The following is a 27,097-nucleotide window of genomic DNA, read 5'->3' as shown; positions in this document are numbered from 1 at the left end:
TCTAAGGACCTTAGGTGTATTAGTGTGTTAGATCATTTGCTCTTCTTAACAGCCTGAGGGGCAATTATTATTTCCCACATGTTACAGGTAGGAGGATAAATAAGTTGTCCAAGGCCATATTACTATTAGGTGGAAAAAAATGGGTTTCAAACCCAAATTGTCTGATAAGGAGCCCAATGTGGAACCTCTTAATCACCTGCCAGCCTGTCATGCTTTTCTACCTAGTTGTGTAACTGTTGAATGACAAAGGTGGCATATCTAATTGTTGGCACTTGGATGTGTGGGAGCTGGTGGCTTCTTGGCTGAGAGAGTCCACGCCCTGCAAGTCTCCCCGCAGGGCAGGACAGATGCTGGAACAGAACCCTGGTTGCTGCTGCTTTCAAGGTGTCATTGATGGCAAATGATTAACTGCCTAGTTGATTAAACCAATTTTGCCTTTGCCCTTGGAAGCAAACATATTTGTGGTTATTTCTATGAGAGTAATGACCAAGACAGTTAAATGTATGCCTCCTAACTTTAATGTAGAAAATCTAGTCAATACACAGATGAAAGGATGCTTCACTACCCTGTAAATGTAAATCTTAAATGGGGGGAAAATAGGGAGTTTTAAAGTCTTACAGATGGAGGTAGGTCTGTAACCAGTGATAGGAGATCATCTCCAAGATGTCAGTGAAAACAGTCAGCAATATTTTTCCAAGCCTTTTCTTTGTTTTGCAGTTACCACAGTAAGAATATATTTCACATTGCAGCTTAGCACATCGTACTCATAAGTATGGTACAGTAACACTGAAGATTCATGACCGTATTCATTCTCACTAAGGGCAAAGCACTCTGATTATTATGATCAGTTTATTATTTCTAATGCGAAGTTGACTTGATCATCTACTAATGGGTCGTGACCAACAATTGTAAAAACTCCCATTTGGCATGACTTCTTTTGTGCTCAAAAGAGAGAAGTCTCTGGAAGTAGACCCAAGAAATGGTACCAGTAGGCTCCTTCTAACAGTGGGGTGGAGGGATTGTGTTGGAGCAAATTTCTTACCTCCTCTTTTTCATTTTAAATGTTTGAGGTTTTTTTTTTTTTTTTTTTTTTTTTTTTTTTTTTTTTTTACTATGGACGTGAGTACGTTAAGACAGTAATTAATAAAAGTACCCAGCAGAGGAACTGTCTTCTCCCTGTGGCGGTCGTATTTGCCCCGATGGGCTCTTCCCTGTCTGCCTCCTTTCTATCCAGTTCCATCCTTCTCCCCACTGAGACTTCAGCTTCACAGAGAGAGTTTTTACAGAGCTGAGAAAAGAAGCACAGAAAACTGGTGCTTCATTTATAAAGTGAATTCACGGGACTGTGTCTTTTCTTTTGATTTTCAAATTAGAACTTAGCCCATAAGTTACTTTTGTGAGTTTAAAAAGAAATTGTTTGAATATGAGGAACTTAACCTTGTCCAGAGCATGTTCCCTGAAAAGAATTTGTTCTTGTTGTTTTATGAAAAAATACAAAAAGCATTTTGAGTAGAGATTTAATCAATGTCTCTTTTTCTTAATAGGTTTTAAAATGGAACACTTCGATGCATCACTTAGTACCTATTTCCAGGCATTGCTCGGCCCCCGAGGTAAGGTGGTTTTGGGTTTTACTCCCCCCTCCTTCCTCCCCGCTCCTTGTTACAGGCACATGTAAATATTGCACCAAGACATTCTAGAAAGCATGAGCATTTTCCAATGATTAGACTAACGCTTTGTCCTGGATACCAGGGACTTGGAGTCCTCTGAGGTCCCTTGGCTGCTGGGGCCGAGACACAGGTGCTGTGACCCTCTGCTGACTTTGGCTGGAGCTCAGGTTTGCTGTCAAGCTTGCAGCCTGAGAATGCCACAGATTTCACCACTACTGGTGGCATGGTTTCCTCAGTTCTTGTGAGTCTTCAGCTAAAACTGACTTCCAAAATGCACTGCTGCAATAAGGGTTTAAAACTCTTCCCCTTTTCAATTCTAAGGGCTTTTTAATGTCCTTTTGTGTTGTGTCACGTCAATGGCTAGATATATACCCCTGAGCTCTTTTGCTCTTCATCTTTCATTACCTTTTAGGAAGTAGGTCAGCTCCATATTACACCTTCTTCTAATGTCATCTATAATGTCTTAGTTGTAAAGAAGGAACTTTGGGAGTTCCCAGGAAGATTCTTAGGAAAACTACAAGAGGCTTTTAAACAGATGAAAAGATCCTCTGTTTCACTTGTGGTTTTTAAAATACAAAAGAAAACAATAAAAGGAACTTAATCTGTTAGTAAGGCAGAGATGAAATAAGGCTGATACCATCTGTGATAATAGGATGTGGAGAAAGAGTCTAATTTGGGGTAACCTCTCTGGAGGGCAGTTGTGTTTTCTGTTGAAATTACAATGCTCGTGTCCTTTGACTCAGCAGAGATATGTATAAGGAAGGTCCTTAACAGCATCGCTTGTCAAAACTGGAAATAATCTAGAAGCCCATCCATAGGGGACAAGTTAAATGAGTGTGCAGCCCTTGGAAAAAAACAAGCCACATCTATCTCTCTGTGCTGGTGCTGGGACGATGCCTTCTTTGAGTGTTGCTGGATCAAAAATCCAATTTTAAATGGCTGAAACAATAATAAAAGTTATTAGCTTACATTATGTGATCTGAGTCACTTCAGGGGCTCCGTGATGATTGATACCCAAGAACCCCGTTGTTGTCATTTCCTGCCTTTCATCCTCGGTATGTCAGCAGCTCTGTCCTCAGGGTAGGTTTCCCCACCTTTCATGGTTGCAAGGTGGCTGCTGCAGCTCTAGGCTGTACCTCCAGAGGAGGAGGGAGAAGTCTGATCATTTGCATGGTTTTAAGAACAAGTAAATTCTTCCCCAGAGCTCTTCACAAACTGTCATCTCCTCAGAGTTCAGTGGCCACAGTTGCTGCACATGTTTATGTCTGAGCCAGTCCCCAGGGAGTGGGTTAGTCTCCACAGTTGACTAGATCCCTAAGGATTTACCACCTGGGGGTGGGGCCAGCCACCCAGGAAGTACTTGGGTATTTGGTCATATGGAAGAATGAAGATCTGTGATAAAATTTAAAAAGCACTGTGCAAAACAGGGCTAAGTAAAAGGAAATGGGGGTTTTTGTGGGCGCATTTATTGTGTTTGTGATTATGTACACATCAACATTAGTAACAGTCTGACGTTAGTTGCTACGGAGGAACTTGTTTTCTCAGAATAGACGGCTTCCAGCCCAGAGCTGAGAACAAAAGGGGTTAAGAATCGTCTTGTTAAGTTCACTGGGGCGGCCGCTTCCCTGAAGGGCTTCTGAGAAGCACACAGTTCTGCAGAACTGGCAGCCACCACCCTAGCATCACTAGTTGGGGAGAGGGTGGAGGGCGTCTCCCTCTAAAGCCAAGAGAAGAGACACACTGGGGGAATTTAGGGTGTCTGCAAGAAAGGAGACTGACAGTGGTTCCCCAAGTGGATGTATGCTCCACTTAACCTATGCTTGTCCTACAAGGTCAAGGGAGAGAGCATTGGAGAGAGTAGCAAGATGGTCCAGCCAGGAGCTCAGAGAAGGGGCTGAGACACTGTCCCTACTTAGCTGCTGCTGCTTAGAAGGTATGGAGGTGAAACCAGCATGTGCCTCTGAGCTCTACAGTGGGGGGGCCTTGGAGGGTATATAGAGCGAAGGGCTACAGATTTGGGGGCTCACCGTAGCAGGATGCAGAGGGGACGTGCTGCAGAGGTGGCTTCCTGGGAGTCAGCCAGAGGATGGAGTTGAGTCTTGCAGGGGACATATAACACCCAGAGGATCCGGCTGCCTGGGAGTTTGCTCCCAGCCACGGGAGGGCTGTCAGGTTGCCGCCGGCAGCCACTTGGAGTGAGTTTTCCTTTTCCTCCTCCCTCCTGCCTGGGAGAGGGGAGGGGAGCCAGGGAGGTCCCTCCTGTGCCAGTAATTTCCTTGAATCCGTATAGGTCTTCCCTCTCAAGCTCCTGTTCTTCACTTACCTGGTCACTGCTGCTTCACCCTCACTTTTTAAAATATCATCCCCGCTGCTCTTGCCCATGGCACTCGTGGCAGACGCTGCCTGTTGAGTGAGACGATCACTGAGCTGGCTGAGTGGCACGTTTTCTGAGTCTGCTCACGCTGGGCAGACTGGCTGACACTTGGCTGGGATGGAGGGCTTTGGAGCTCCAAGACTGCCATGTCCAGGGTTTCCTTGTCCCATGCATAATTCAGCAAGCCTGGTGGCAGTCAGTCCAGTTAATGGAAAATTGAGCTTTCTCCTTGGTTTCTTTAAGATTCTTTGGAAAGGATTTTAAAAAAATTATTTAGCAAAACCTGTGAATAATGACGCATGTCGTTATTCAGAACATGAGTGTGCACCTCACCTCGAGGCTGTGTATTGAAGACCCACAGTTCCTCTTCCACTGGCTTTGTTGGCTTGGGAAATTTTAATTAATGTTTTAATGTTTGAAAAACATTGTTACTATTTTTGTATCTACTTTGTTAATCACTAAATGTTGTTTCTTTTAATATTTTCCAGATCCCAGAGTAAAAGGATGGTTTCTTCTGGACAGCTATATCCCTACTTTGCTCTGCTCCATCCTATACTTGCTAATTGTGTGGCTGGGACCAAAATACATGAAGAATAGGCCGCCATTCTCTTGTCGGGGGATTTTAGTGGTGTATAACCTTGGACTCACGCTGCTGTCTCTCTATATGTTCTGTGAGGTAGGTCAGAGGTTAACACAGCTTCCTCTCACTTAAATGTATTTGTGTCACCGTCCTGAATTGTGCTCCTAAGTGGAGAAAGGCAGCTGCGTGGGGGGAGAGAACAGGGAGGGCAGGTACGGTAATGCGTTTCGAGGATGTTATAAAATCGATGTTTCATAACGCCAGAGTTATTTGTACAAATGTGCCTTCTGGGCACATCTGTCTAAAATAGAAGGCTTTGCTATGGATTCTTTTGTTATTTATGTTCTATATTATACTCAGAATTAAAATAAATATTTTCAGAAATATTCTTACACAAGCAGAACACAGAGTAGAAAATGAACAGAACGCAAAAAAAACAGATGTGTGAGTGTTTTATTATGAAGCATTAATAAATGCCTGGTTCTTGTTTGGAGGCAGCCGGGGAAGGAAGTGGGCAGAGTCTGCGTTTGGTATGTTGGTGGTCGGTCAGCCCTCTCCATCCTGATCTGATCACTGTAAACAGCTTGGAGCTTTGAGAGGTTATTGTTTTCAAAGCTAAGAAGAGGAGTAGATAGTGAGGTCTGCGTTTAGGGTTGGAATGGTCTAAGTTCAGGCCAGATTATTTTTTTCTATAAAACAGGGATGTTGAAAACCAAATTTGATGATCTTGAAGGCTTAAGTAAGAGTGAAAGCCACTTCGGAATCAAAACTTAAGCCTCCTATTTTGACAGTATAGTCACTTAGCCTTTAAAGCTAGAAGGGGGGGGGGGAAGCTCCCTTTGTGATAAGTACGACTTGTATGCATTTTTAGGGGCAGAACTACACTGTCCAGGTTTACAGCACAAAACTACTGCTAACTCTCTGGGGCTGAGACTTAAGCCATACATAAAACAAACACTGGCAAGTACTCCTGTTTGGATTTTTAACCTTTCATTGTGGCTTTAATTCTCCAAGGAGTAGTAAAGGAGAAGAAAAGGGGAGAAATCAATACGAATCTTGCAGTGAATTCCCCAGCAGCCTTGGGCTGTGACGGGGGTCTCCCCTTCTGCGTGTGGGGGTGTGTGGGGGGGCGGTGTGTGATTCAGGAGCTGGTGGGAAGCACGTGTCTGATCTTCAGAGGCACTGCGCTGGGAGAGGTCTGGGTCTGGTCCCCCCGTGCCCCCCCCCCCCGCCCCATGTGTTTCATAAGCCAAGGTAAAGGTTTTATGACTAGACTGGTAGATGCTACTATCATTGCTTTTATGCCTGACAGTCTGTGAAATGCTCACAACTCCTTTTCTTTGCTTCCTTTTTGGCCTGTTGTAGGGCGAAAGCAGTTTAATTAGCCTCCGAGGTGGAGGTTGCGGGCCTGGAGGCAAGGGCAGTGCACAGGAGTGGCCCCGGCACTGCGCTCACCTCTGTGTTCCAGGGACAAAGCCGCAGCAAGCTGTCAGGTGTCTTAGAGGGAGCAGTTTACTTTCCCCTACTTGAAAGATGGTAGAGCCATTTCCTTAAGCAGGCTCTTATAGAGTTTATTATTATGCCTAGCAGTGTTCTAGAGAAAGAGTATTTAAGACTCTATTAAATCTTACAGAACTTAAGTATCTGCCTTGTATGTTTCTCAAGCCCCAGAGATATAATTACAACTTCATAATTAACCTCTCCAACAGGTAATTCCCTGGTAAAGAGGGGAAGAAGAAGAGTGCTGGGTAGATTGCCTCCAAGTGCATGTGGCTGAATCTGGGGGGTTCTTCTGAAAGCATTGTAATAGGAAGTACAGATTTCCCTCCAAGACAGCTTGGCGAAAACATTGGAAGATGTTGAGCAGTATCTAAGCCCTGAATAGAGAGATTCAGGAAATAGAGGAGGAGAATGACGTGCTTAACCCACAATTTAGAGTACATAGAGAAGTAATGGATAAGGGGGCAAAACTCCTTAAATTAAATCAAGTTTATAGAAATAGGCCCAGATCAGATATTCCCGAGTTGAAAATAAACCCTAGTACCCACATTAGATGACATTTCTTTTTGATTTTGTCTGACTTTTTTTTTCCCTGTACTTACATAAACCCCTCAGGAATACCCTTATAACGTATCTTTTGTCAAGTTTTAAATTTCATTTTAGCTACTGGTTTTTCCTCTTTTTTTGCTTAGCATTTATAGTCCAATGAATACTGAAACATGGGGCAGTCACAGCATTTTATAGCAGAACAAACTGAGGGGACCATGGAGCCCAGCTGGGCCCCTCATTTCAGGGAAACATCCCAAGAGTTGGCGCCATTGCCTGTGCTCACACCATTGGCATGGTCACAACGATTAGTCTTTATCTACCCACCTGCTTATCTACATATTTGGGTCTGTAAAGAATCTTAAAAATAAATATGTAGCCATTGATATTTTTGTTTGTTTAATCTTGTGGTATGAATTCTCAGCTGCCTTGGCAAAGTTCTAGGTTAATATAAAGAAGATTAAGTGTTACAAGGAGAGAAGAGAAATATTGAAAGAGGGAGATAAAAAGGAAATGAGAGGGGAGTCACGAAGTTTTTAAATGACTAGAAGAAGAAAAGTAACCAAATGACTGTCTTAAACTGAGTTTAAGGTATAGAAAGAGCTTGGTCATAGCTTCTGCATTTGGTAGAAAGAAAATTAAAAAGAGAGACGTGGCTTTACTTCTAATTGCCTCATGAATTTGGTGTTTATTTCTGGGAAAGAGGTCATAATCCCTGAATAGAAGTATGTTTGGAAGTGTTATATTTTAGATTAGGAGTAGAGGACTTCACGGCAAGCAGTTTTTCATTTATTAAATTAGGTGTTGTCTAAGATGACAGTCAGTGGTAAAGCCTTGAAAATAAAATGTCAAGTTATAGAAGAGAAACAACTTAGTTTGCATTACTCACTCAGCTTTGTAAAACGGTGTCCGCATAGCAAACCTAAAAATCTTGTGTGCCGTTCTACCCACACCCCTACTCCTCCAGCCCCCACCCCACACACACCCCCGCCGGATTCCCAGCTCCAGGGCATGTTTCATCTGAATGGAAGCCCCACTGTGTTTTCAGACTATCCACACATCTTTCCCTTTGTTCCCAAGATTGAGAATCCCCACCCACCAGATGCCAGATTGTGACTTTTCCCTCATTGTGCAGGGTGTACCTGGGCTGGACTCGGGTTTCCCCTGGCTCACCCAGTAGTATAACTCCTTAGTTAACATGTCAGACACTCAGAGGGCTGCTCTGTCCTGACCTGGAACTTTTTTGGTGTATCCGCCCTGCTCCTGGCCTCTGGCCTCTTGTCAGCAGAGCAGGGAGGATCCAATTGCTTGGTTTGTCACAGTCCGGAGGGGAGCATCCCCGTGCAGGGATCTCGGGGCTCAGCAGGAAGCAGGGTCAGCACGCACAGCACGTCAACCTTGAACTTGAATGGAGAGAACTGCTGGCTGCCCTCCTTAGCAGCCAGCCCCAGTGCCCCATCCGCTCAAACCCCCAAGACCAGGTTCTTCCTTTCTTTGGGTCTCTGCCCGCCTAGAAACTCCGCTTCCTTCAGACCTAAGCCTGCCTCCGTTTGACAGCCCCCGTCTCGTTTCTGAGAACCCTTCTCAAGGTCAGTTCCTCTGTGACATCTTGAGAGGGCTTGGCTCTAGAGCAGTGATCCCAGCCCCTCCTGCCTCCGCGTGGTCCCGAGGAGCCTGACGCCTTCTCTCCCATCACGGAGCCCCCGGGGGTGCCCACGGTGCCTCCAGCCTTGCGTCTCTCACACGCACCTCATTAGCTGTAGTTACAATGTTCCTTCCACATCTTTTCCGTCCCCTTGTTAGCATGGCTTCAGCATTAAGACATAAAAAAGCAGATGCCAGAACGACGTTTTACTTTATTTAACAAAGATAAATCACAGATTACAAACAAGATTATTTTGATTGTTTGTTTATTCCCTTGCAGTTAGAACTGAGTGTTGTGAAGTAGTGTGAGAAAATTCAGTGAAATGAATCAAACATTCAGAACATTTAAAATGTAATTTTAGAAAATGATTGATAGCTAACTCGATAGGTGATCTGAATCAGCATAGATTCAAAACTTTTTTCTTTCCATTTACAATTTTTACTTGAAATTGTAAGTCCAAAACTACTTCAGAATATGGAAAATAAAATCATCGAAATATATGTACCTATGTACCTAACAAATATTGACATTACATTTGAATTTTTTGTTTAAAAAGGAAAACATGACAAAAATGCATCTTAAAGCACAGCCCCTTCACAGATTTAACTTTCTTCTGAAATTCGTTTCTTTTCTGGATATGTTTTTATACTTTTACTAAACATGTATGTATATGTGACAACTTACAGAATATTCTGAGACAATTTTTTTTAACTTACATAAATGGTGTACAGTTTATATTCTTTATCAAATAGCTTTTCTCAGTCAGCATCACATTTTGAGAATGTATGTTGAATCTTACGCATTTCATTTCATTAGTTTTAACTTTTCTGTGTTATTTCAGTGTTAGAGTTTATTATGCCATTTTATCCATTTTTCTTTGGATGGACATGTACGTTATTTCCATTGTAGCAATTTTGCATTGAGATCCTTGGAGAATTATCTCCAACACTATCTTTCTCCTTTGTAGAAACTTCACTCTTGCTTTGCATTTTGCATTTTTTAATGTAATACAGAAACAAAATTGTATTATTTTCCTAATTATTCTCCAAAGCAGCAATCCTCATGTGCTTTACTAGATAGAAATAAATGTATATGCTGGCATTTGAGGTAAAAGCCTTTTGCAGTTAAGAAGGAGTTAAAAAGTATGTTTTTTTTTCTGGGACAGTTTAAACCTTCCTCCCCCAAACAAACAGAAACAATGTTGCATTGAATGTTATTGGACATGTCCCTGCTTAGAAATGTGATTTATTTATTTATTTAGGCCAGGTATATACACTTAGGAGTTAATGACTGAATCTTGACACTCTCTTGTCTTTTAGTGGGGAAATTTAATCCATTTTCATTTAGTATAATCATTATTTTGGAATAATTTCTATCACCTTTGTGTGTGTGTGTTTTCTTTGCTCTTTTTTTATTCCTTTCTTGCATTTTTTTTCATTTTACTGATTTAAAAGTTATTCTAATTCTATTATTTAGTAATTATAAGTTTTTAACATGCACCCTTGACTTAATAAAGTCTAAAGTGAATTACTGTTTCTACTCCTGAACAATACAAGGACCGTAGAAGATCTGGGCTCTGATCCCCCATCTTCCGTGTTTTTGTTGGCAGGTGTTTCATTCCACCTCTTTCTGAGGTCCTAAATAGTTATCATTACAGTCTGTGCTTACTGATTTTCTTTGCACATTGTTCATCTGTGAAATCCATTCTTTCCTTTGAGGTTCAGTTTTCTTCTGAAGTAGTTCCTTTTCCGGGAAGGGTAAACTCAGTCTCTGTTTGAGTATCATTTATGTGACTTTATGCTTGAAAAGTATTTTAGCAGGGCGTAGAATTCTAAATTAGCAGTTATTTTCCCCCAGCACTTTGCAGATTTATTTTGGAGAAGTCTGCCACACTCCCATTTTTGTTCATTTTATAGGTAGTCTTTTTCTTTCCAGATATTTCTAAAATTGTTTAAGAATGAAACAGTGTGCCTAGATAGTAGTCCACTTTTATTTATCTCACTCAGGATTGTGTGCATTAGTTGAGAATTTCTGTGTTTCTGAATTTGGGAAAGTCGTCAGGTATCATATCCTCGAAGCTTCCTCCTCCTTCACCAGCTCTGGCTGGAGCTCCCATTAGACGTGTGTTGGACATTCTCACCCCTACGTATTCTCTCTCGTGTTTTTTGCATCTTTATGTCTCTCCTGCATTCCTCTAATTCACTCGTATTTTCAGTTGTGTCTAATCTGCTCTTTCAGCCATTTTTAGTTTTAGTTACTATACATCTTTTATTTCTAAAACTTCACTGCTTGTTCTTTTTTTCACTTTATAACATGGAAACATTTTTTTTCCTAGTTAGATACAACTGTGATCTCAAACTTAACTATTTGCTGTATTGCTATTTGAAAATATCCTTTAAAAATTTTTCTTCCAGCTATATCTGTGAGGTCATGCCTCTGGGAATAATTATTATATCAATGTTAGTTTTTTTTTTTTTTACCACACTGCACAGCATGTGGGATCTTAGTTTCCCGACCAGGGATCAAACCCATGCCCCCTGCATTGGAAGCGCAGAGTCTTAACCACTGGACCACCAGGGAAGAGCCTATGTTAAATTTCTTTACCTTTTTTAAAAACAAAAACAGAACAGTTTGTTGGGTGTCCCGTGTAAGCATCCCAAGCTAGTATTGCTGGGGTCATCTCAGGTAAACGTGTCTGCCCCAAATAAAAGAGATTTTTAAAAGAACTTGAATGTAAGCTCACTTCCTCTTTTCTGACTTATTTTTTTAGGGGAAGTCTCACCTTACAGTTAGGCATTAGTGGTGTTGGAGTTATTTTGGTGTTTCATGTAGCATTTCTGCCTTGTGTTAATGTTGGGGAGGTGGTTCAGCTTTCGCACGGTTTGCTGCGTTGCCAGAACCAGACGTCAGTGGTTTTTTTTCTTTGAATCTTCTCTTGAAGATTTCCGATGCTGCTTTATGTGGAGGATGAGAGAAGCTGAGCATTTGGCGGGGAGGGTGTTTTGCTTGTGCTTTCCACCCCCCTCTGTAACTGTGGCGTCAGTGCTGTCAGCACCGGTCTCCCCAGGCCCCTGACGGCACTGCCTCCCCGGCTCTGGCTTTGAAGGTCCTCGATAGAGCTGCAGAGCAGTTGCTCTGGAGACATTATATTCTAAACGGTCTTGTTTTTCTTTCCCTTCAGGCTTTCTTAAAATAGATATGTTATTGTGGGGAAAAAATAGGATTTGGAAAAACACTTAAAAGACCTGGCAAGTGATTACTGAATTTTATTTAGAAATGATTTTGTTTCCCAAAATACTTTGAAAAAGACATTTAGTACTATTCTGCCTTTCCCCATTGAACAGAGGTCGAAACTCTGGTGAGATTAATACTTATAGGAAAGGCCCAACTATTGCCTAAAACACTTCTCACTCACGGTTCCCTTACCACTGAAACTCCTTGCTCAGAAAGAAGCTTCTCTCAGGGAGAAGCCGCGCCTCAGCTACCTGCCTGTCCACTTACCTGGCACTGCCCTGAGGGAATGCCGGCAGCGGGCAGGTCAGCCTTCTGACAGACTGCCTTCCCCTCAGCCACACTCCCATGGGACAGGGAAGGGATGCCTTCCAGTAGAGAGGAAGCTTTGGCTTTGGTCCAGAGCCAGGCCTGACTCCTCTAAACTGACCCTACAGACCTTGGTAACTGAGCCTTACAGCTGGTGTAAAAAGGAACCAGTCTACAAATCCTCAACTAGAGCAGACTCAGTTTGTAAAGCGCAGGAGTCAGTAGGTGAGCTGGAGGTCTCTCTTTAAATTATGCAGAGGATGCTCTGGTAGGGCTTCTGTATACAGTAGGAGCAGCAGCAGTGCAGACCTAGTCACGAGCCTTCAAGCACTGGGGCAGAAAGAGCAGACGTTTGTGTAGAATCACAGCAAAGACTTACATATATAGTGCCTGCCTTATATGCAGGTACTGGGTTCACTCACTGTTCATCACACTGTCACTGTCCCCTTTCTGCAGAGGCAACGCCCCGGGTGGACCTGGGATGCGAGTCTGTGCTTCAGGCCACTGTGCGTCACTGCCTCAGAACACTGAGCCTCAGCTTGGGTTTTCTCTCCCAGCCACTCCCATAAAATACAAAATGAGTGTTTCTTGTGGGGTATGTGGAAGCAACTTACCAGAAGCCACCTCTCAGGACGCTGACTATTGAGAGCAGAGGACTGCCAGCGTAAGTGGACAGGGCCCAGGGTTGAGGGAAGAATGCCAGACATACCTGTGTCAGGCTGGGCTGAGGACAAGCTGTTTCTTTGTGCTTTGTTCTGAAGCCTTCTCTAGTGTACAGAGCCTGTCCTTATGACGTAACCAAGAGTATTGCAGTCAGCTGTAAGCCAAGGGCTTCCTGGGCCTCAGTGGAAAAAAACACTTTTGGAGGTCATGGGTATGAAACTTTTTTTTTTTTTTTTTTTTTTTTTTGTGGTACGCGGGCCTCTCACTGTGGCCTCTCCCGTTGTGGAGCGTAGGCTCAGCGGCCACGGCTCACGGGCCCAGCCGCTCCGCTGCATGTGGGATCTTCCCGGACTGGGGCACGAACCCGTGTCCTCTGCATTGGCAGGCGGACTCTCAACCACTGCGCCACCAGGGAAGCCCTGAAACTATCTTAATGGGCATTCTTCTGCTCTGGACAGGAAAGATTTGAAATTCAAAACCACATGCTTTGACTTGACCCTGTTCCATAATGGCACTGCCAATATTGGCCAGCTAAACCTTGGAGAAAGAGGTACTTTTAATTTGGGAGTAGCTGATGGTTCATTTGAAACCAAACATCTGCTGAAGATAAAGATGCAGCGAAAGGTCTGCTTTTCCATAGAATTCTTCATGAATAGAGTATCTCTGTTGTGTTCTTACTAAAGACACAAAAACAGACAAAGAAGGTCAGAGGAGCTTGGAAGTGCGTTAGAGAGATTGCATTTGGACCGAGAGTCAGGATTCCTAGGTGCTGGTCCCAGCAGTGCCACCGAGTAGCTGTGTGACTTTGGACCAGCCATATCACTACTCGTCTCTGTTTCCTTAATAAAAACATGAACTTGTAGCAGTTCTAAAAAGTACACACTTGTAGATGCCCACAGGAACAGCCAAATCTGGGAAGATGTCAACCTCACACACTTTGGGTGGTGCTGCTTATTTTAGCAAAGTCCCTCGGGTCCTGGGATGGTTGAATTTCAGCATGGATAGTGTCTGTTCCCGTTACCTTCCATTCTGTTTCTGCTTAGGGGGAAATAACCACACAGCTCATCAAACCCTCATCACTAAATCCATTAGCCCCTTTTGGAAAGGGGTCACCTGGCTGCTCTGACATCTTGGGTTGTTGGGGTGAGTGACTGATAAGGGCCACACAGGATGACATTTTTCTGCTTCAAGTGTTTCAAATGAGCTTGTTTCTTGAGATGCTTTGGTGGCATTACAGAAAGTGCCGTGGAAGTGGTTATCATGCTGTAGGGTATACATTTGTGGTTAAATTGTGGTGTTAGATGAGAAAAGTTAACTCTCACCTAGACAAACAACTAGAGATGAATCACTCCGTGAACTGCATCATCCAGACCCAGCTGTGATATTCACCTCACTTTTCTTCTTTAAGTGAAAAGATGCATGAAACCACTTTTGGTTATTGAATTTGTCTCATAAGGAGAGAAGAAAGCTTCTAGCTAGGCTTTAATTATAGCTGTGTGCACGCCCGTGGCCTAATCGAAGTTTGCTTTACTCCAGAGAAGGAGTGGTGGTTCACAGCGGTGCTGTGTGTGTGTCTTGGTTACCGGGGAAAAGCCGGGCGTAGGGTACTTAGTGCCCCCTCGGTTGCTCTTGGAGTGGCCGGTGGGATCAGGAGCTGGGGAGGTGGCGGCCAGCTGCTCGCTGTGGCCTGCTTTTCCATTGGAGCACAGACCTCCTCTCGGGGTGACTTCCAGAAGTCAAGGTAGAGCCCTGCCCTCACTTCCAGTGCCTCCCGTTTGGTCCCACCTCCTGGGCCCTCCCTGGGGCTGCAGTGTGATGAGCTGCCCAGAGCAGCTGTTGGAGGGAAGCCAGGCCTGGCGAGAGCACTGTCTCCTCTGGGGCGCTCCTCTCAGGCTGGAGGGAAGGCCAGGCCTTGGCTGAGAGCCTCCGGGGTCTGTTTCTCAGACATGCGGTTTTTTTCTGATGGGAATGGAGAGAGCAGGACCCTGATACTGGCCACTTGTACGGAGGGTGGCTGAGAAGCTTAGGTGAATAGACTTGAACTCGGCTGCTTGATCCTCATGTGTGAAATATCCTATCCCTTTTGAAGCCAAGGATATTTAAGAATTAAACTCCATGTCACCAGGATGACATTTGTTGAGGACTGGTTTTCATCTTGTGAACAGAAACTTTTTTTTTTTCCCCTGCAGATAAAACATTGGGCCTAGATTTAAGAGGCAAGAAGCAGCACCTTGAACACTTTGTTTGTTGTTATTGAGCAAATATTTGTTCAGCGTCTCTTATGTACGAGTCCCCGTTCCACCTCCCCCCACCCCCGTGATGGATTCTGTGGTTGCAGATAGGCAGCCACAACCTCTGAGCGCTTACAGAGGAGCTTCAGCCAGAGCCAGTGACGGGTCTTAAAGGAGCATGTAAGCAAATAGGTGTAAGTCACGGCACCTAAGCTCAGAGGCACGGCACCTAGGCTCAGAGGCAGGAGACCGGCTTCAGCTGGAGTGCTCAAGGGAGCAATCATGAAAAACAATAAAATTTTAGCTGACCTTTGAAGGATGAATAAGATTTTGAGAGCTGGAGATGGGGCTCCATGGGTGCAGAGAGCATTGCAGTTGAAAAGGATAAAGTAACGGTCATTTCTAACAGTTGCTGTGCTTATCCTCTATACCAGGTTGGGTAAGATAAGCATTACACACATCTCGTTGACTACTCACAGCAGCCTGAACAGGCCAGAGTATTATTTTTATCCTGTTTGAAGAGTGAGGAAAATGAGACCTTAAAGAGCTGCCATCTGTTTTTATAAATAAGGGACAGGCATGGTTTGCTGTTTCATAGTATTTTTTGTGCTCCCTCCTTCCCATTGGTGATGTAAAAGAACTACAAGTTTCTGTTTTTAAGGAAAGGCTTCTGTGAGAACAAAGATTTTACATTCTCTTCCGGTGTTTTTGAAAGTTGTTTCCCCTTTTTTACTGCCAAGGGGCAAAAGCAGATGTGCTTAGAGGGGATGCCCAGAAGTGGTGACAAGTTTGCTTTGAAGTATTCACACGGTCTCTCCTAGTTGCTCCTGTGACCAGAAACACGGAATCATGAAACAGCCAGCTGGGCTCAAGGGGTGGGACTTTCTACAAGGGAAACAGATTTTGCACTTGGAGAATGTATCTCACCTGGAAGAGGCTCACACCTGTGATCTAGGCTTCCTTATCTCCATCCTTTAACCCAGTGGAGTTCCAAAAAGTTCTTTCTCTGTACCCTCCAGCCACAGAAGAAAATTTATCAGCTCCCTTATGGGGTAGAAGGAAGGGCAGCAAAGAACACTGTGCCAAGATGACACCTCTCTTCCCTCAGGTTTCCACCCCAGCGTGGGCACACACGCACGCGCACACGCACACACACGCGCACACAGTCCACTTTAGACTCAGGCTTTGTATCTTGATTGTTGGGACTTCTGATAGGTCTGCATTCAGTGTGCTTAACTGGCATGACTTTAGAAAGGGGAAGACCAGAAAGATAATATACCTTCCAATAAATTACCTATGGGTCTGGTTTTTCAAAGATAGTATAGTGTAGTTTATGTGTGACCTGTTTTCAGAAAAATCTTAACATAGTAACTGTAGAAAATTAAAACAGAACCTTTGGAAATAATTTACTCCAGCCTTATCTGCTTACAGTAAAGGACGACCAGGGCCTAAGGGAATTAGCTGGCGCGCCCCAGGTGGCTAACTAGCCCTGGTAGGTTCTGCTCCCTAACCCTGGGTTCTTTTCATCATAAAATGATGAGCTGCTCTTTGGCCGCAAAAACCGTGTTAGCTCTTAAAGAAGTTAGTAGAAAGAAAACCAGATTGAAGCAGGGTGTTGAGTGTGCTGCTTTTTGTCTCTGAGGGTGGAAGTTTAACCGTTTGTCTTTGGACCCTTGTGATCAGCTGATGTTCCCTGAGGGCATCTGTGTGCCGCCCCCCCCCCAGCCAGACTCTGTTGGAGGACAGTGTAGGGGGAGGTGGTCAGTGCGAGGTTCTAAAGTCCTGTGTCTTGGTTACATCTTCCGTGCAGCGCTGGTAGGTGAGCCATTTCTTGCGTGAATCAGGTAGCGAGAAACCAGTGGTTCCCACTCCTAGTATCACACTGGAATTGCCTTGCAAGCTTCTGGTTTAATGGTCTGGGGGACGCCAGGCATTAGCAGTTTTTAAAAGCTCCCCCAGTGAGCCTGTCCTACAGCTGGAATGGGAACCACAGCTTAACAGTTCTCAAACATCAGCTGCACCAAAAATCACCTGTGAAACAACCTGTTTTCACACCACAGAGCTTCACACCCAGAAATTTCTGATTCAGTGGGTCTGGGGTTGGGCCTGAGAGTTTATATTTCTAGCTAACTCCTGGGTGATGCTGCTGCTGCTGCATCGGGACCACACTTTGTAAACCACAGGATTGGATTCTCTAGGGTTTTGGCTCTGAAGCTCCAGGCAGGGCTCAGGTATTTGCATGTCTTTTGAGTTCCCACGTGATGCTGGCGTAGCTGGACTGGGGAACACGTTGAGAACCACACTTGGGGGCCCAGTGGCCGGTTCCTCGTGTCGGCTCCCCAGATGAGCTCAAGCACGACAAGACAGACCACCTGAGGTTTCTCCTCCCATGGCCCCACTTGACCACCAGAGGGAGAGCCACCGGGAACAGCTGAGGATGCCGAGGCTTCAGGAGGAGGTGGTGAGCTGCAGTCTCCATGGCGAAAGGCGCATCTCGTGGGTGTCTGGCTGGCTGGCACATAGTGGACACGCACAGGGTGGTCAAATCCCACCTTCCCTCTGGACCGTCGGAGCAGGTCCTTAGGTCTCCCCCTAGCCGGGCGTCATCCTCACGTGTGGGTGAGGCAGCTGAGGCCCTCATGGAGAACTGGCGACCCTGCAGCTCTGCACCCCAAGTCCGGGGTCCTCGCTGTGCCACCACAGTGCTTACCCTGCCGCAGGTGAGTTCCGAGGCATGGGCACGGTTCCTCAGTTCGCAGAGGTCTCATTCATGGATCCGGAGATGACACAGCAGCGGAAAACAGTGAAGAGGCTCAGGCTGGACTCAGCTGCCCCAGGCTTGCAGCAGGCGGGGCTCCAGACCGGCATCACGATTGCCTGGGAACCTGCTAGAAATCGGAATTCTTGGGCCCCACCCCAGACCTGCCAGACCAGAAACACTCCCCGGCAGTTTGCCTTTCACTGTGCCCTTGAGGTGATTCTGGTCCTACACACTCAGGTTTGAGGAAGCCTGTGGTTTCCCGGGAGGCCGTGGCAGGGCAGGACCTGAGCCCATGATTGGATCACTTAGGCCTCGGAATTGGCGAGGTGCCTGCGATGGGCCCAGGGGAACTGTGAGGGTACTGGAGAGAGGCGGCCTGGCAAAGCAGGGCCTGCCCCTTGAGAAATTGAGTCCCTAGTCCTTTTAAACCCCCCTTGGTTCACACTCCCTTGTCATTACGGTTTTTTGCCCGGAGCAAACCTGCCTCAGCACAGCCCAAGGTCAGTCTGCACAGATTCTCAAATTAATGAACTTTAATTGAACAGGGCTTCTCCTGGTTCTTATTTTGTTGGTGATTAGCTTTTTCCCTCTTTTTTTTTCCAGTTAGTGACGGGAGTTTGGGAAGGCCAGTATAACTTCTTCTGTCAGGGCACACGCAGTGGAGGAGAAGCAGACATGAAGGTATTGTCTTTTTTTTTTTTTTAATAACTAAATTGTTCAAAAGACAAGATGGCTGGCCAGGTAATCCCTGTGGACATTTTTTAAAGAACTTTAAAAGCAGTATGTGCACATGGTATGAGAACTTAAGCAGCATGAAAAGTATAGAATGGAAACTAAAATCTCCCTCTCTGCAAAAAGTAAGTCCAGTTAACAGCTTCCAGGGAAAAGAATGTGCGTGCATTTATTAGTATTTGTGCTCTATTTATATAAACAGGATCGGAAGGATGTCTTAAGTGTTTTAATCATTCCTCTACTCTGAGTGTGGTCTGCTGATTCCAGCTTCCACTCTGGCGTGTTTTTTGCATTTTGTTTTTAACAAAACGCTGCAGTCTACCCTGAGCGTGGCAGTCATTTCCTTAGAGACCCCGTGTGGCACGTTTAACTGGGCAGAACCTGGCACTGGATACCCTGATTCCTTTTTTCCTCTGCCTCGTGTCTGTCACCTGCCCCACGCCAGCCCCTGAAAGCAGAAGTGCCTTTCATGTGGTTTTCTTCCTCCAGTGGCTCTGTAGGCTCCTTCCAGAGGGAACGGGAGGCCGGCAGGGATCCGTTAGAGTCTTGAAAGGGGTTGGTGGACCTTTAAGAGCTTTCCCTGCCTTCACTTCCCCCCAGGCCCCCCCCAACCAGCCCCCGGTGTTCTGGTTAAAGGCACTGCAGAGTGACGCTTTGGCCAGTTGTGGGGGTGGGATCCTGGGGTTGAGCGCAGAACCCGGAAGATGCTGACGGCCCCTTCCTCCTAGATCATCCACGTGCTCTGGTGGTACTACTTCTCCAAGCTCATTGAGTTCATGGACACCTTCTTCTTCATCCTGCGCAAGAACAACCACCAGGTCACAGTCCTGCATGTGTACCACCACGCCTCCATGCTCAACATCTGGTGGTTCGTGATGAACTGGGTCCCCTGTGGCCACTGTGAGTCTGGCATCTTTGGGGACAGGTGTGAGCGGAAAGGCTGAGTTGAAACTAAGGCTTTGAGAAAAGGTGTTGTTTCTATAGACATCTAGGTCAGGCCTTTGAACGTGGTGTCCAGGTTGCGTTTAACGATAGTCTGCGTGGCCTGTGCGCTCAGCAAGCTGACAGAACCTTTTTCTAGTTTGGTGCACATCCTGTGCTGATTTGGCAAGATGAGGGAGAGACCAGATTCCCAGCCTGGGGCACATGAAGAAATCAGGACAGAGTTCTCTATTCCAGATTGTTCCTGGTCCTTGTTTCCCTATAATTTGGAAGATGTTTGACTGACAGGGACAGACCAGGAAGATGGAATCACACCATGGAGTGGGCACCGGAGAACAAGCTTTAGCTGTAGTACCTCAGGGAGTCTGCACGTACTCTGATATAGTGACCCTCGCCTTCCTGAAGCGTGTTTAGCCGAGCAGCTTCTGTGACAAGCACCCACATTTGAAGTAAATTCTCTGAGAAGGATGTGGACCGCTTGTAGTCTGAAGTGTCCTGTAACCTCCAGAGATTTAAGTTGTCCCCATCAGTTTCAGCCCAGGAGTTCTAACATGTCCAAGTCAAAATTCCTCTCATCCATCAGCAGCAGATTTGACCAGGACCCCTTGAGTCTAGTCACATATGTTTTTCCCCAGAATAGTGCCACCCTTGATTAACTTGGCCCACCAGGATTCACATAGAGGATTTTAGAACCAGAAAGGACTTTCCAAGTCCAGCTTCTTCCAGTTTGGGAGAACCCTGAGACAAAAGAAGGGTTGGTAGAGCTCACACCTCATGGCCGTGGGTCACCTGACTTAACTTTCTAATAGAAACGGCACCTCCCCACATTAGAAGAGGACTTTAAATGTCAAAGATCCCACAGGATGACAGGTCATCACCAGCCCCACCTGGCCGATGAGAAACAACCAGAGAATGGACGTGACTTGTCCAAGGTCACACGGCCAGTTACTGTCATAGCCCAGCCTGGTGTGTCTGACCGCACAAGGGGGAAAGCTGGTAGCTTTGCTTGATTACTTACTGTGGGGGCAGAGGGCAGAGAGTCTGAAAAAAGACCTGCTGGTCCTACTGGAAATTATAAATTAAGATGTAAATAATGGGTCTCTCATCTCTGAGGAACGAGGCTTTGGAGTCTATTATTGATAAGAATATATGGCCTCCGCACTGCAGTCCTGGGGAATAATTAGGAGGTGATTTCAGAGGCCTCTCCAGACCTCAGCAAATGTGTAGAGACAGCCAGCTTTGAACGAACCGCCCGTCGGCTGTCTTCCCCAGGTCTTCAACGCAGCAATCGGAGGCACTTGGGTAGCTGCCTCTGGGAGTCACTGGGGGCCTGGCAGCAAGCAAAACCTTTAGGTGCCAGAGTGGGGCAGGTGGTCTCCTGACTCCTGTCCTGGATGCCCACCTGGTAGCTGCAACGGACCCTGGGCTTAAAGCATCATGACAACTGCCTTCCCTGGTGGAAATTGAATTCTGATTGCATGCCCGTGCAGTGCCAGATTGCTGCCGCGGTGTCTGCTAGCCCCTGTTCAAAACCACTTTTTTTTTTTTTTTAATTTAAAAGGAATCTTGAATTTTATTTGTGACCTACTACATATAAAACATTGAGGCATCCTCCTTCCCAATTCCCTCTGTTCCTGCAGCTTATTTTGGTGCCACACTTAACAGTTTCATCCACGTCCTCATGTACTCATACTATGGTCTGTCATCCGTCCCTTCGATGAGGCCGTACCTCTGGTGGAAGAAGTACATCACGCAGGGGCAGCTGGTGAGTGACGTGGCCTCTTTCCCCCAGGACTTGCCACCTGGGGAACGCCAAGCTCTTCCTGGGGTGCTCTTGCTGCCCTCCTGGCTTCATTGTTGTTTACTAGCACCTAAGGTGTGGCTTTCCCTTCCTCTCTCTCTTGATCCGGTTAAACTCCTTGAAGTGGACAGAGCAGGGAATCATGTTCATTTCAGTGGGTGGAGAGACCGTGCAGCTAGTTGGATTGCGGAACAAGGATTAAATCTAGCTCTCTGACTTCAAGTTCAGCCATTTGTTCTGAGTTTGTGCACAGAGCGTATGTGTGTGCACGTGTTTTCTAACTAGAACCCAAATCCAAGGTGAAATCTGTGGTATCTGTGTTTCCAGGATTTGCTGGGAGGAACATGAGCCCAGGGTGCTAGCTTATTAGGCAGCAAGGACGCAGGTGCCGGGCGACCTCTCAGCCCCTGTGGTGGTGAGGATGGCACTGCTGTGCCTCAGGTGACAGCCCCCTTCCTGGGCCCACGTGCCAGGGCCACCCAGCAGCTGTTCGCATTTGGTGGTTATTTCCCACCGTCCTTCTTAAAGCTTTCCTCAGCTGTCCGTGTATTATACACCCTATTCCTCTCCCTTCCTGATTTATTTCATAAACTAATTATTCACACTATTACTACTCATGTTAAAATCCTGACATTTGTCAAGTAAGCAGTTTTACATGGATTGTCCCAGTAGCCTGATTTCGTGTTATTACCCCTATTTTATAGATGAGGACATGGGGGCAATAGGCCAGAGCTAGCTAACCTGTCGATATTAGGTATTAAACTCTTGGCCCTGGCCTTGCCTTATTGGTACATTTTTTTCTAAGGAAACCAAGCTGATTCAGATCCCTCCAAGCCAATTGCGATTTTTCAATATTGAAAGATAACCTTCTGGGAAAAAAAAACTCTGAGGAGACCTTCTGAGCTGCGTATGTGTTTGGCATTTTGTTATCATCTCTTTGCCAGCAGCCGGACAGTCCTGTTAATTTTCTCCTTACCCACCTGTGAGGAAGGATAATTGTTCTTCAGCCTCCTTATTACACTTGAGAAGTGACGCAGAGATCGATTTGCTCCACGCAGCGTGGCTCTGCAGAAGCAGAATTTAGAGCAGCCTGGAGAGTTGGTCTCCCGTTAGGCTCTGCCCTTTGAGGTAGAAGATTGCACCCAGTTCGCCTAGATTTATTCTATGCACCACTTACAGTTTCTTCTCAGTCTAGAATACTTAACCTTAAAAAAGGAAACGAACAAAAACAAAAAAAACAGTTCCCTACATAGAAGCACTGAAAGGTGGGCCCGAAATCCAGTGGGCAGAGCCCTGCCCTCCGCTGTTACTCCTTAAAGTAAGCAGCAGCCATGCCTTATCTTAGCCCCTTCTCCCCATTTCCCCAGGCCCTTCCCCTGCTTCTCAAGATTGACTTGTCAGAAATAATCTAGGGAATTAGCATTATATGCCAATCAGAGTATAAGTCTGTCTGCCAGCCTCAGCCTTCACCAAACCAGAAAGTCCATGGATACGGATGGAAAGTGTCGCGTGGGACTGCACATCCTGCAGTGAGGTCCCTGGTCCCTCTAAACATATGCCCCACACCCATCCTTCCTTTACAAAGAAAACAAAAAACGAACTCTTGCATCTCCTATGCTGTATTCCTGAAGTGTGTGTGTATTAGGTTTTTTCAACACATTTTTCCCATTTTTCCCTCCAGCTTCATTGAGATATCATTCACATACAGTATTGTGTAAGTTTAAGGTGTACCACGTAATGATTTGATATGTGTATCTGTTGTGAAATCTACCCTCAACAACTTGCAAATATACAACGCAGTGTTGCTGGCTATTCCCCAAGCTTTAGAGAAGATGGTTCCAGTAGTTGGAAGGGGAGGAGTGTATACATAGGACCCATTCAGATGTGTAACGAGTTTGGGTACATTGAGCATATGCACTGTGTTTTTGAAATGACCTCTGTACCGGCAGAAAGGTTAAGAAGTGTTCCTTCCCAAACTTGGGGGTGCGGGGTAGCGCGCCCATCTGGCAGACGCCTTGACCCTGGGCCGTGGCCGCGTGCTCAGCGGTGTCTCCTCTCTTCCCCCCAACCCCCCCCCCCCACCACCACAGCTACAGTTTGTGCTCACCATCATCCAGACCAGCTGCGGGGTCATCTGGCCGTGCGCCTTCCCTCTTGGTTGGTTGTATTTCCAGATTGGATACATGATTTCTCTGATTGCCCTCTTCACAAACTTCTACATTCAGGTAAATCTCACTCTTCTGTGGCGGTTGAGATTTGGGGTCCTTGCAGCCAAGGCCCTCATTTGTTCCTTTAATGGGGAGCCCCTGCCTTGGTGGGGCTGGGGTGGGGGTCACTGCCAATGTAGGAGGAGGTACTGAAGTCTCTCCAGGCCTCTGGAGTTCCAGGTCTTCGATGAGGGAGGCTCGGGGTCCCTGTGGGAAAGCAGAGCTGTCCAGCAGGCCCCGTACTGCTTCCCTGGCGGCCCCTGCAGACCTGCCATAGGTGAGTCTCAGTCCCATGTCCCTCAGCCCCAGCGCCCTAAACTTTGGGGCTTAATTAAATGTCTGAAGAAATTTCCATCACAGGCCCCAGCTATAGACAGAAATCAGCCTTTCGTCCTGGTTTTCTTATACTTTCTCTCCCCGCTGCTCAGGCTTGGGGGTGCGGGTCGTTCCCAGGTGCATGATGTGATGTAGGTTTTTGCTCATGGAAGGGTCTGTTTAAGGCAGATTACCTACAGGGGAGCCTGACCTTTTGTGGCCACTGTTGACTGCCCTGTGTCCCGTCACCCCTGGGGCTCCTGTGTTGGTGCTCCATGAGCAGGGCCTGGTTCTGGGCAGGCATATAGGGGGCGGTCAGGAGCAAGGACAGAGAGAGTAAAGCCGGGTCACATTGAGCATCCCTCGCCCCCCCGGGGGGGAGGGGGCAGAGCAGCATGTTCGCCCCTCCCTGCACCCCATGCAGACAGACCCCTTTCCCCAGACACACCTGGGGTGGCGGCTTTGAGTTGCGTTCACATCTTGCTGGGCTGGTGGTTCATGCTACGCTTTGGGGCAGTCACCAGGTATGAGGGAGGTTAAAGGATCGGGCCTGACGAAGCTGAAGCCACAACTGTTTTGACTGCCCTCGTGGCAGAGCACTTTGTAAAGGGCCGAAATAGTTGCTGAAGTCATGAGGCAGTTTTGAAGGCAGAAGATGTAAGTGACAGAAGGTACCGCAGTGGAAGCATGGAGGGGCGGAGCTGAGTGAAGTGTGAATTGTGTTTGCTGTCTAACTCAGACACCATTGATACAGTGAGCCTGTGACTCACTGAACTTACCCAGGCTGAGCCTCAAAAAATGGAAGAGTGATTGAAACCAGTGGCAAAAAAACATTTTCCTGGGCGCTTGACCACAGACGTTGCTTCTTGATGTGATAACACTGGTCCCCAAAGGCTCTAACGTTAGGGTAGGGATGCAGCTGGGCCCCCGCCGTGGTTCCCATCTGCCCTTATGCCTTGCAGACCTACAACAAGAAGGGGGCCTCCCGGAGGAGAGAACACCAGAAGGACCACCAGAACGGCTCCGTGGCGGCCGTGAACGGCCACACCGGCAGCTTTTCTTCCCTGGAAAACAGTTTGAAGCCGAGGAAGCAGCGTAAGGACTGAGGCCCGAGGTTGACAGCCTCTGAACCACGTCGTCTGAGTGTAAGCACAAATGAATTGTGCCCAATGCTCGTTAACAGCTGCTGTAACTAGTCGGCCTACAATAGTGTGACTCACGTAGGACCTCTTCCATCAGTTCCAAACCCCTAGAAAATGTAGACAGATTACCCAAGTAGGCATAAGATTTTTAACATTTCTGGGCTCTCACCGACCCCTGCGCTAGACTGTGGAGGGCGTGTTGTTGTAGTACACGACACTGCTGTTGCCTTATTAGTTATAACATGATAGGTGCTGAATTGTGGTTCACAATTTAATAATAACACTGTAATCTACACTTTTTTTTTAACTGTAGATCATGCATGTGATTGTAAATTTGTATAATGGTGTTACAGTAGAGAAACACACATGCCTTAAAAGTTAAAAAAAACAGGGCCCAAAGTGTATTAGTTTAAATTAGGGTATGTTTCAAGTTTTTATTCATTTCTAATAGCTCTGTTCAGAAAAATCAAAGACCATGATTTATGAAACTATCGTGTGACACATAGTTTCAAGTGACTTGTACATGTGAAATCGGCATCTTCAGTTTTGTAATATCGGCTTTAAATCAGGCAGGTTCAAATCTAGTGGAACAGTCAGTTTAACTTTTTAACAGATCTTATTTTTTTATTTTGAGTGCCACTATTAATAATGTAAAAAGGGAGGGGGGTTCTAAAGCAGTCTCGAAACTTAAAATATATATTCTTTGTCTTCAGGATTTTAGGAAGTGTGTAGGATGAGTAGGCCGTTTGAAATTTCAGAAGTGCTAAGTGTTTTTATACAGGAAACAAAGCCCATTTTGCTTTCCACTTGTGAGAGAAGATTTATACTTTTCAAGAGAGATGGTTAAATGTTTACCATTTGACAGAGTCCCAGAGATGAGCAGTGGGGAACTGGTTGCCAGCGTCCAAATTTGGGTTGATTTCTGTACTATTTGTTTTGACACAAACTTCCTTTGAAAATGTGCCTAGCTTACCAAAATGAATTAAAGGTGGGGAAAGGACCTTAGAAAAATTTAAGGTAAAATTAAACAGATAGCTGCAGCATGAGAGAACTGGGGGGATTGGATAGAGATGGTTTGTTTAATGTAAATCTAATAGCACCTGTAATTTTTTTATCCTGCTTCAAATCTAAAGATTTGTTTAGAAATACTTGTTTAAAAATAAGACTGCTTATCATAAAATCATGTCTCATACCCTAGAGGCAGTGGTCAAACAGATAAGGACTGTTGTGTGTGTCATTTTAAAGTGTTGGAATTTAGCCTCTGAATACCTTCTCCGTTGGAGGAAAAAAACATTCACTGAACCACTCGTGACACATCTGAGAAGGTCACTGACAATGTATGAACGAATTGTTGGTTTGATATTTATGTAAATATCAGTTTATCATGCTTTAATTTTGCACATTCATATTATAGGGAGCCACTTGGTTCTCTTAATTAGTCTTGTGGGATTTCTGTTTGGAAGGAGTCACAGCATCTGTTTACATTTACCTTATCAAATCTAGAATGTGTATATTTGTAAATGTATGTCTTTCTAGGTACTAGTTTGCGAATGTCTTTACATATTTCAATACAGAAAGTATAACATTCAATAGTGTGCTGTCAAAGTGTGCTTTAGCTCATCTGGATATACCCACAATGTTAAATAATGTCTAAACATTAATCATTAAAATGTTTTTGATTACCTGTGCTTAGTTTTACATGGTTTATATGCTGCTAATTCTGAATGACTGGAGAAAAATCCACTTTCTTCACCATCTAGGAACTCACCCAAATAAATGTAAATAATTCAGTTTGGAAGGTTGTATTGTGGCTTAGCTCACAGGAGGAGGGATCCCCACATCGTAAGACATGGTGGTGGCCGAACCCTTTCCCCACTAAAGGCCCCAGCTCGAAGTCCACTCTTTTTTCCTTCCTCCCTCCCTACCCCAGGCTATTAGAGTTACTTACCTAGATCTAGACCAGAGGTCTGCACATTCTTTCTGTAAAGAGCCAGATAGTACATGTTTTAGGCTTTGCAGTCCACACTGTCTCTCTCCACACTGTTCAGCTGCCTTTGGTGTAGAGCTCCAAAGCAGTCACAGGTAATATGTAAGTGGGTAGGCGTGGCTGTCTTCCAGTAGAACTTTATTTGCAAAACTGAAGGCCTGTGGCCATAGTTCCCTGACCCCTACTCTAGAGTAATGAGGGCCCACCTGTGTCACATTCTTTGCCAAAGACCATTTCACATCCCAGGCCCTGCAAACCCGCCCCCCCCCAAGCCTCCCCCATTCTGACTTACCAGGTCCGTCCACATCCACGATGGAAATGAGGACACGGACAGCCCCTCTTCCTTCCCTCCACTTAGTACCACAGAGTCCCCAGTGCAGGCGTGACCCTGGCTTTGAGTGTGTTCTGGTTTGTCAATATCACCTTAAAATTATCATCAGAAACTGAATTTAGTATTAGGGATA

The 27,097-nt window shown here is 45.7% G+C and overlaps 1 protein-coding gene across 2 annotated transcripts in view; it reads left to right on the top strand.

Annotated features, from left to right (window-relative positions):
- ELOVL5 (ELOVL fatty acid elongase 5) overlaps positions 1 to 26,333 on the top strand; it is a 68,424-nt gene extending 42,091 nt beyond the window's left edge. For both annotated transcript variants that reach the window (XM_059075338.2, XM_067006389.1), the window contains 7 exons: positions 1,545 to 1,610; positions 4,530 to 4,717; positions 18,111 to 18,188; positions 18,968 to 19,139; positions 20,822 to 20,946; positions 23,073 to 23,207; positions 24,467 to 26,333. In XM_059075338.2, the coding sequence (XP_058931321.1) occupies positions 1,553 to 1,610; positions 4,530 to 4,717; positions 18,111 to 18,188; positions 18,968 to 19,139; positions 20,822 to 20,946; positions 23,073 to 23,207; positions 24,467 to 24,610 (900 nt within the window). In that variant the 5' untranslated portion in view covers positions 1,545 to 1,552 and the 3' untranslated portion in view covers positions 24,611 to 26,333. The remainder of the gene's footprint in view (positions 1 to 1,544; positions 1,611 to 4,529; positions 4,718 to 18,110; positions 18,189 to 18,967; positions 19,140 to 20,821; positions 20,947 to 23,072; positions 23,208 to 24,466) is intronic.
- Positions 26,334 to 27,097: the final 764 nt, after the last annotated feature.

This window comes from Kogia breviceps, chromosome 10 (assembly GCF_026419965.1).
Source record: "Kogia breviceps isolate mKogBre1 chromosome 10, mKogBre1 haplotype 1, whole genome shotgun sequence".
Classification (NCBI taxonomy): Eukaryota; Metazoa; Chordata; class Mammalia; order Artiodactyla; family Physeteridae; genus Kogia; species Kogia breviceps.
The sequence above is the reverse complement of the archived record's forward strand: the minus strand, read 5'-3'. Positions and strand labels throughout refer to the sequence as shown.